This window comes from Xiphophorus maculatus, chromosome 10 (assembly GCF_002775205.1).
Source record: "Xiphophorus maculatus strain JP 163 A chromosome 10, X_maculatus-5.0-male, whole genome shotgun sequence".
Classification (NCBI taxonomy): domain Eukaryota; kingdom Metazoa; phylum Chordata; class Actinopteri; order Cyprinodontiformes; family Poeciliidae; genus Xiphophorus; species Xiphophorus maculatus.
This window is the reverse complement of record NC_036452.1, coordinates 3,740,745-3,751,389: the sequence shown is the minus strand read 5'-3', so window position 1 is coordinate 3,751,389 and position 10,645 is coordinate 3,740,745. Positions and strand designations below refer to the sequence as shown.

Genomic DNA, 10,645 nt, shown 5'->3' with positions numbered 1-10,645 from the left:
ATCTTAAAATTTCTCATAGCCCAAAGTTCAGACTGAAGGTGATGGTTTAAACTATATTGATCGGTAAATCGAGACGCCGAACAAATCCGCCAATCGATCTCCTGCTCCACTTTTACTCATTCCCAAAGAAGATAGGAAGAGGAATCTAACAAAAAAACAACCATCCTATTAGGTAAACCTTGCTATGACGGATTGTTAGGGCCACTTTAGACAGAAAAAAGAGGAGAAAATGTCCCCCCCAAAACTCAGACATTTTGAGATTCATTTCAGAAATTTTCATGAGAAAACAAGAAAATTTTATAGCAACAAAAGTAAAAAAAAATTGGGAAGAAAGCAAAATCTAAAATTTTGAGATTAATCTCAGACATTTTCTTGAAAAGACTTGGACATTTCTGAGTTTCTGAGTGAAAATTTTTTAATTTGCTAGAAAAAAATATATAAAAAATTAGAATAAGTTCAGACATTTTCTAGAATATAAATATTTTTTTAATTTCTGAGTACGAAAACTTAAAAGTTTGATTTAAAAAAAAAAAAAAAGAATTAGAAATGTTCTCAAAAATTTTCCAGAAAAACTTTAATATTTCAGAGTTTGAAAAGTTGAAAACTTGCCACAAAACATTCCAAAATTTTGAGCCTAATCTCAGAAATGACTTCAAAAGCATTGGGAAATTTCTGAGTTTGAAAAGTTAAAAATTTGCTATAAAGATATAAAACATTTTAGAATAATCTCAAAGGTGACTTAGATAGCATTAGGAAATTAATGAGCTTGAAAAGTTAAATTTGCAAGAAAAAAATCTGAAATTTTTTAGGTTAATGTTGGAAATCTTCTAGATGTTTGGACATTCCTGAGTTTAAAAAATTGAAAATTTCTTTTTTTTAAAAAACATCAGAAATGTTGAGATTAATCTCAGAAATTTTGTAGAAGAAATCTGAAAATTTCTGAGTTTGAAAATTGAAAATGTGCTATTTAACACTCCAAAATCTTCAGCTTAATCTCAGAAATTGCTGAAAAGATACCTCTAAGTTAGTTTTGTCTCATTTTAAGTACTAAGATATTTCCACTAGAAACTAAACCTAAATTAATTGGTAAGATTTTGTATTTTTGTAGTGTTATCAGCAGCCATACTGACGTCATTCACAGCATCACCAGTCAGAAAGCTGCGTTACCTCACCTGCACCACTGGCCTGTGTGAATGTCTACAAATGGTGTGTGTTGTTTTTCAGAAACCAAATGCCTTTTTATTTAACAGAGGTGTCTCTGGGGTCAGATTACAACTGAGATACACACACACCCACACACACCCCTACCAGAGATGCTAGGAAAGAACAGGTTGGGCTGCTTAGATCTTTCTGTTTAGATGAACAGAAGCCACAAGACGTCAAATACTTCATGACAGCTCTTTAATTTACTGTAAACTTGGTTTTCAGGCTTTGCATGAATGCAAACTCAATGCGTCGGAGTTCACTGGCATGAAGAGAAACAGGTTTGGGTAGGGAGTTTTCCTTGCTTCATTACTGTACATGTAAGCAACAAAGACATGAAGCTGGATAAAAGCTTTCACAACAGTCTGTGTGGACAGAAAGCAGGAGGTTTTGAATGAACAACATGGCGGCGGCTTCGACTCTGTGGATGCTGTTGATGTGTACGGTCCTCTCTGGCCGAGGTGGGATTAATTACTAATTATATTAATTATATTTACCCTACTTGTGTGTGTGGTCTGTGGCAAACAGATGAATATAAACTGATTTTTAGTGTTTATTTATAGTGTGATCCGTTTAAATTCTCAAGAAGTGAATTTAATCGAAATTCAAAAAAGTTTTTCCTGTTAAATTGTACCTGTAAAATGTGAAATTGTGACATTTTATATAAAAATCCACTGTAAAATCACAAAATTACCAAGTATTTTTGTCTAGTTTCTAGTATAAATATCATAGTATACATGAAGTAAGAGAAAACTAACTTACAAGTAACATTTCAGCAAGAAACAGGAGCTTGTTTTAAGTAAATAATTCATTAATATTGATTAAAAAGTACTAGTATTAACAGATTGTTTCATTTATAACAAGACATTTTTCCCATGTTATATGAATTTTATGTTATGAAAAAAGACCTGTTAGTTAGTTTAGTCTTATTTCAAGTGTAATAAGATACTTGTACTAGAAACTAAACCAAAAATACTTGATAAGACTTTATGTTTTAAGACTTTATGTGGCATTTGTCAGGTTATTGTTGTGTTTTAAGACATATGAGGTATATAAATAAATTGACCAAGGAAATATAAGCTTAATTTTATCTGTTAAATTCATGGTAGCACAGGTAGGGAACAATGTCATGACAGCAGTAACGTCTATTACAGAGAATTAGGTTCTAAAAATAAAACATGACAAAGTTCAGTACAAAGTTCACTGTGTTCTCAAAGAAAGCACCAACGACAGCGCCCTCGTGTGGTCACTTTGACACACTGCGATCACCAAGCTGCCATTAATCTCTACAATTTCTTTTCCTGCAGGGCTGAAAGCTCAGGGTGAGTGCAATGACGCTTTTCCCAACTCTTTAAAGTTTTAAATAATGAAAAGTACTCTAGTAATTATTATTATTACTATACTCCTGTATATATAACTATTATCTGTTTGCTTTGTCAGACTGCGGCGTCGCACCTCTAAACACGAAGATCGTGGGCGGTGTTGGCGCGACTGCCGGGTCATGGCCGTGGCAGGTCAGCATACACTGGAGGTCGAGCCACATCTGTGGAGGGACGCTCATCAACAGCCAGTGGGTTCTCACAGCGGCCCACTGCATCTTGACGTAAGACCCACTCAACAGGTCGTCCACTGTGGGAACATTTATGAAAAAAGGAGAAATATTTTTTTGAAAAAGACCAGAACCACCTGAAAATAATCGAGTAATAATCATTCAGACTTAAAGCTTGAAGCTAAGGGAGAAGAAAGCAAACAAAAACAGAAGAGGATAAAGAAGATCAGGGACATTAAGCTTGAAATCAGTTGACAAACTTTAGCCTTCAAGTGCCGGTGTCTTTAATACACATAAAAGCTTTTTTTTTTGTTTTTTACATTTTTGTTAAATGTGTCACCATGTTGTGACTGTAATTATGAGACAGATAATCTGTAAAAAAATTCCTCCATCTCTTCCCTGAGCTACTATTTCCATCTGAAGAAATCCACCGATGGAAATCAGCCAATCAGAGCCAGGAGTGCCTTAACTGTCAATCAAGTCTGTGTACGCTCTACTAAATGTGCTAATGGCTAAGAAACAGCTCACCATTCCAGGAAAACTGTTTCTCCATCATCATCTGTGCCTATGCTATCTAGCTTTAGCATTCCTGGCAGATTCTGCTATCGAGAAGAATCTGCCACAACAATCACTGTTGTGTAGTGATTGTGATTGACAGCGCTAAGACCCGCCTCCTGGCTCTGATTGGTTGTTTCTAGTTTGAAGAAGGCAGATTATCACAGATTATCTCTCATATCGTACATTCACACAGAGTGACAGTTTCAACAGTTTTTTTAAAGTTACATATTACAGCTTTCATCAAATAACTACATTACAGTTCATTTACATCACACAGACACAAAGTAAAACATTTGAATAACTGTTTAAAATGAGAGATTACCAGATTATAGCAAAAAAATAAATTCAATTATTTTGGTGTAAGTAAGCATTAAAGTACAGATTATAAATACATGAGAAGCCAGTTTCATAATTAAGCGACCCAGTCAGGATCTAACAGAGAATCTATGGAGGAAACTAAAGATTAGGGTGATGGTAAAGAGGCTCTCTAACCTTAAAGAGTTGGGAGTTTACTAGCAAAGATAAAATCATCAAAACACCAGTGGAAAAATTCAAAACGTTTCTGATCCAGTTTTGGAAACTGCAGCTCCCCCAACTGGAGAGAACCAGAAAAAACAAAACAGTAAAGGAAAGAAAGAGGAGTGGGAGGATCCAGAACGGTCAGGATATGACAACGATCTACCAGAAACAGACACAGTTCAACAAAAAGTATTTTAAATCTGAATATTCCAGGTGTAAGTATATTTTGAGCTGATCATCTGCCTGCAACACAAAACTAATGCAGACCGAATACTGAATGCAGATAATGCACAAATACATAGACAAACTTTCTGTAGTGTTTCAAAACCCCTTTTCTGATTCATTAGTAGTTAATATTTACAGTTTTCTCGGAACCTGAACTTTGGATTTTTATTAACTTTAAGGCATAAAAAACAGGAATAAACTGTTTAAATACACATTATGTCTTTAAAGAATGTGTAATTATTGAAATAAATACATTTTTCAGTTATATTTCATAGACTTGAATCACACTAAACCTGTCACTGCAAAAATACAAAATCTTACCAAGTACTTTGGTTTAGTTTCTAGTGCAATTATCTTACCACACTTGGAATAAGTCAAAACTACCTTAGAAGTAACTTTGTAGCAAGATATACTTGTTTTAAGTAAATAATTCCTTAATATTGATAAAAAAGCTCTAGTTTTATTGGCAGGTAAATTCACTTATATTATGGGAAAAAATAGAAACAACCTGCCAAAGAAACAAGTACTTCTTCATCAATATTAAGAAACTATCTATTTAAATTAAGTGCCTATATCTGGCAACACAGTTACTTTTCAGGTAGTTTTGTCTTATTTCAAGTGTACTAAGATAACTGCAATAGAAACTAGAAAACCACTTTCTGACATACTGATCAGAAATACTAACTTCAGAGGAAGCAAATGCCTCTGGATACCAGTAACTTTAAAGACACTGAGGTCACATTTAACTGATGCAACTACACAAACGTCTTTCAGGCAGCAGACGAGAAACTTCCTCCGTGGTGAAACGCCCGCCTTCAGCTGCGCGTCGTCGGCTGACACGCGGCGCCGGGCCTAATAAGGAACCCGTCGTGTTTCCCGCAAATGTTTCCCATTCTGACTGGTCACCAATGCAGAAAGTCACAAACTGACCAACTTAAGGACAGAAAACCTACAACGACTGAATAAAACTTAAAATATAATACGGTTAGGGTTTTTAAAATTAATGTTGTTTTTGCGGAGGATAAAAGGAGATTGTGGATTTTATTCTGTTTTTTTAAGGATCCAGTTTTTTGTCTTTGTGACCTTTTACGGCAATAAAATACATGAAGGAAGTGCAGGAAGGGGTAGTGAGGTGTAAAAAAACAACCAAACAAAAAAAAACTTGAAACTCCCACTGGTTCCCTCTGTTAACCACAGGTATGGCACCATAACCCACTCTGCTGGAAACTCACTAACCAGATCTTTCTAATTTTATTTGGTTTACTTGTAAAGGAGGAAGTGAAACATTCTGATTCATCATGAACCTTATGATGGCTTAAATGCAGAAACAATTATTAGTAAGCCGTCTCTTCTCAGAAGGACAAGCTGCTGTATATCGCCATAAAATCATCATATTAGTCTGGAAACTCTGTAGTAGAGCAACAGATTTAGATTTTACTTCCACTGAAAATCAAGAATCAGTACCAAAGAAGGATTCTCCTCTCAGTAAACAATGACTTCACCTTTAAAACAGTGACATTAAAAGTGCATACATAATATCACCAACATTGTGCAGATGCTGGTTAAAAGTTTTTCCCATTGTCTGATGTTAAATCAGATTAAACATTTCCTGCTTTCATGCTATCCTGAGTAAATACAAAAAAGTATTTTTTATCATCACATTGTTTCAAATTAAGCTAAATATCGTGAAATCACAACCAAATATTGTTCACAAAGTGACTGCTAAATGTTCCTAGTATATCTATTGGTATGTGCTGAATGTGCATCATCAGGCATGTTGGCTGCTTTGTGTCAGAAAGAGTTCCTAAGGCGACAAACAGGAAATTCATGCTCTTAAACTTTAAATAAACTCACAATGTGAATCACAATAAATGATTTCTGCAGGGAAGAAAGACCCCAAAATTAATTCAAATTGATATAAAAAATTATTTTGTTTCCCTGAATAAATTTAATTATTTAACTGTAAAAAAGAAGCAAAAACAGAACAAGTCTACCTTTTTAAGCTTTACACAAATTTTTTGAGAATGTTGCTAAGTAATTCGCGACAGATCAAATCATGATGAAGATAATTGATTACATTTGAGTTAATTGGAGAGACAAATTTGGATTGATTTAAAGGGAGAACACCAAACATGCTGCTTCCTCATGTGACATTGTGGAAAATTCAAAAGAAATGAGATATACACAATTAAATACAGGTACAAAACAGCAGTTGTTCAACCACTATGTCATTTTGGGAAGGTGATGTATTCTGTGTCCCAGAGATTAAAGTATTTTTGGGGTTAAACGGGCGTATCAACTCTAGAGTAGAAGCAGAACAACTCATGAAAAACTGGTAAGAAAGTGTTATCATCATCATCTTTTGTTTTACTGTATTGCATCTTCTGCCCCGTTTGTGTAACATACTGTAGCTTTGTTGGTCAACAGAGGTGCAGTTACTCAATCAAGTTCAAATATTGAGCAGCTCCTGACTCATTTCACTTTCTGCATGGCCTGCCTTGCTGCATGACACCAAAATTCATCTTCTCTTTTTAGCTGACAACTCAACAAGTCCAAATTCAACACCGGTAGTTTACCAACCTTCCTTCCATCTGCTTTCTGCAGAAAACAACGAACTGGAACGCGTTTTTTCAAACTTCATGTTCAGAGGTCCAAATTTGACTTTAAAAAAATGGATCAAGGTTTGTTGTGATAAGAAAATCTATTTTATTAAAGGGGATCTATTACGCATAATTCACATTTTGCAAGATTTTATACTTTCATTTGGGTTCTTACTGCTTCTAAAAACACCCAGTCATGTTTTCGCAATAAAGTAACGTTTCTGGTGTTTGGAAAATGAGCCATTTCAAAAACCTCCCAAATGCTGAGTCAACAGGGACTGCACTGCTACCTAGCAACCCTAACCGGTTACCTAGCAACCAAATCAGAGAACCAGGATTGCGCTGCACAATGGCTGCAGGAAAAGACAAAATGTTTTGTTGTTGATTTACAATCCAGAAACCACTTGTTGCATTCTTGTTGACTGTACAGGAGGCTCCACTTCTGCTTTTCATACCTGTGTGGTTGTATACTTGTGCATTTGTTTTCTGCCATTTTCATGTGCAAGTGTAAGCGCTGAGATGGGGAGCGTGGCCAGCAGCAACTTATTTGGATTTAAAAGACAAGAGGACCTAAAACAACTTAATGTGTAGAGAGCTTACAATAGGCAGAGCAAAGTAAAACCTCATTATCTCAGAATTAATCAGCAAATTAATGTAACAAACATGTTTTATAGATTACAGACCTATCCTAACCCGTACAAGGAAACACAATAGGTCACCTTTACATATGCTTGCCATCTTAAATGGTAAGAAATGGCATTTGAGACTTGCAGAAAATAATACGTCAGATTTGTTTATTTTTGGGACAGAAAACAGTAAAAATAATTAAAAAAAAAAACATCCAATAAATGGATGGATGGATGGATAAATAAAGACACATGCCTAATTATGAGACCATTTCTTTTCTTATTGTTTAATTTCTCTAAACGCAGGAAGACACTGAGTGACTGGACCCTCTACTTCGGAAGACAGACCCAGGCTGGCCCCAATGCTAACGAGGTTTCAAGCCAGTTGAGCCAGATCATCGTCCATCCAAACTACAACAACACGCTCTACAACAACGACCTCGCCTTGATGAAACTCAGCAGTTCGGTCACTTTCAACAACTTCATCCAACCCATCTGCCTCGCCAGCAACCTCAGCCGGTTCTTCAACGCCACTTCATGCTGGATCACCGGCTGGGGAAAACTATTGAGCAATGGTGAGGGTCCCGTGTGGAGTTTTGTTTGTCAAATTGAATGTTATTATTTTTTAATTGGATCATCTAATGCTAATTTTCACATTGTGATTCTCAGTGACCTTGCCAGCGACCTCTAATCTACAGGAAGTTGAGATTCCTGTCATTGGAAACAAAGAGTGCACCTGTAGCTATATAAAGTCAGACGCAACCATCACGGACAAAATGATGTGCGCCGGGCAAGAGAACAAAGGAGCGTGTCAGGTGAATCCGTATAAAGAGCTAAAACATCTAAAGTCGATGTGATTAACCCAGCTAGTCCACAATTACAGCCTCAGCGCAAAGATTCAACCCACATTATTCTTATGTCATAAACTAACACAAAGCAATGTGAAGAGAAAGGAAAGTGGTACTTAGTTTCGAGGGTTTTTTTGCAAATAAAAAAGAAGTAAGACACCGTGAAAGATCAAACAACATGTTTCAGTAAAGTTATCCCACTTTTTTTCCAACTGCGCTCTAATCAGACGCACATAGTGCGTGTTTCCCCCCAGTATCTGGGGAACAGCGAATCGACGTGCTTTCAAGTACAACTATTTTTTTTTAAACTCATGCGCATTTAGTTTCAAAGAGCCTAGCACCAACTAGTGGCGTGGCGAGAGCATTACACCTTTTTGATGTGTCCCGTTACTGTGTAAACAACGATTGTAATTAGAACGTCTTCATGTAAATGTAATAACAGAAATGGAACAAAAATTCAATTTTTGTTGGATCATTGTCATGTAAACAGGGCCTCAGTGGTTCCCAAAGTGTGGGGCGCGCCCCCTAGGGGGGGAGCAGTAACATTGCAGGGGGGAGCAGTATGGATGAATGAAAAAACAAAAAACCAGTTACACAAAAGTGTTTCACTGTAAAGGTGGCTTGTAGTGTGTTTTGTTGCAACCTGAAGTGTGAAATAAAGATATTTGCAGTAGAAACTAGACAAAATACTTAACAGTTAGTTTGTTTGCAGTGTAATCTGACAAAATATGGAAAAGTTCAATGGTACAAATAGTTCTGCCAGACACCACATTGTTTATTTATTGTTGTGTCATTTAACTGTGTATTTTGCTTTGCTGTGTTAGGGAGACTCCGGTGGACCTCTGCAATGCAAGCAGGACTCCAGGTGGATCCAGGCTGGAATCACAAGCTTTGGGATCCCTTGTGCCACTGCTGGTTTTCCTGAGGTCTACGCTCGAGTGTCTCAGTTTCAGGCGTGGATCACAGACCAGATCGCTGGGACCACAGCGGATTTCGTGACGTTCAGCTCTAACGGCACTGACGCAGACACCAGCTTTACGTGTCGCAACTCAGGCGATCTTTCCACTCGGTTCTCATTTGCCGTCCTTGTGACTGTGATGCTGCGGTCATTCATTACTCAATGAAAGTCTTCTTTTTCTCTACAGTTTGGCCACACTTTAAATTATCTTACAAAGTAATTATATTTTAGAATAAATAATGTTGGTCAGAGTTGACTTTGTATAAATATAGTTTCAGTGCGTTTGTCATAATTTAGTGGAGCCATAAAGACCCAAATGTTGCATCACAAATGTAAAAATCAAAGTCTAATTTAAAAAGGGAGACTGGAAGCCATGAAAAACAAATGGTTATATTAGCTTTGCAGTCTTTTAGTTAACAGTCTCGTACAGTTGAAACCAGATACCTACATACATAAAAAGATAAATATTTTTTTTCTAGCTGTCTGAAGTTAAATCTGATCAAACTTCTCTTGTTTTAGCATAGTTGGAATTACCAAAATTATTTATTTATGCTAAATGCAAGAAAACGTATTCTTAGAATTTTTTTAAATTCGGAAGTTTACATAAATTTGGTAAGCATCAGAGATAAATGTCTTTTAAACTGCCTGTGCAGTGCAAGTGATTGCGTAGTAATGTGGCGACGCGCCTCTGCAGGAAGACTGCAAGTCAGTGATGAAGCAATCTGCTGGGTTTCCTTACAGAGAATGTTTTTCAGACTAATTTGAATTTAACACGCTGCACTGTTTGGTAACTAGGAACAATCGGAATGACGGCATGATTGGACTGAAGTGACTATTTTTGTAAAATTCAGTTGTGAACCGAAGTTATTTGAATCTTAATAAAACAATCTAGAAAAATTATATATATATATTTTCTGATTGGAGTCTGAAAACTCCAATTAGCGATTAATCTGATTGCTTTTAAGACTGTTTAACCCCAAGATCCCAATCTAAATTGGACCTTTTTCTTCTTTCTGCTAGAAATAAACTTCTGTTATGTCACATTTAAAAGCCAGGAAAACAAAAGTTCGAGAATTACTAATCAGAAGTGCTTAAAAATGGGGATAAACTTAAAAACTTCACATTTATTTATTTTAAATGGACTGCCTACAGTTAATATCAAGTAAATTGTTTTTATTGTGAAAGATTATGCAGATGAGATGAGTAGAAAACATTTTAAAGCATTTTTCACATCTTCAGCAGGCGGAAAGTGAATCTGTGCATGTTCAAGATTAGAGAGCAAAGCATGACAACAATGGCGCTGTGGCGCAGCTGTCTGTGTGCACGTCCACAACAGACGGGAGGCTCGTGATTAAAATGACACTCAGGCCTTTTTTAGACCCAGGCTGGACATAACAGAGACGATGTTCAGGCCTAAGATTAAAAAAAGAGAAAGAAAAACAAATGATTGATCTCAAACTCTGGAGATAAAAGCATAGAACTGCAACCGTTGGGACTTTCAATATTTCTCTATCTGGTGTTAATTTTTGCACAAATTGTGTTGAATGTGACACTTTTTT

At 36.2% G+C, this 10,645-nt stretch overlaps 1 protein-coding gene across 1 annotated transcript; it reads left to right on the top strand.

Annotated features, from left to right (window-relative positions):
• Positions 1-1,558: 1,558 nt before the first annotated feature.
• LOC102230941 (testisin-like) lies at positions 1,559-9,587 on the top strand. The gene is made up of 6 exons (XM_005810859.2): positions 1,559-1,664; positions 2,511-2,525; positions 2,644-2,806; positions 7,587-7,855; positions 7,950-8,095; positions 8,953-9,587. The coding sequence occupies exons 1-6, from the start codon at positions 1,598-1,600 to the stop codon at positions 9,250-9,252; spliced, it is 960 nt and encodes a 319-aa protein (XP_005810916.2). The 5' UTR covers positions 1,559-1,597; the 3' UTR covers positions 9,253-9,587.
• The last annotated feature ends 1,058 nt before the right edge of the window (positions 9,588-10,645 follow it).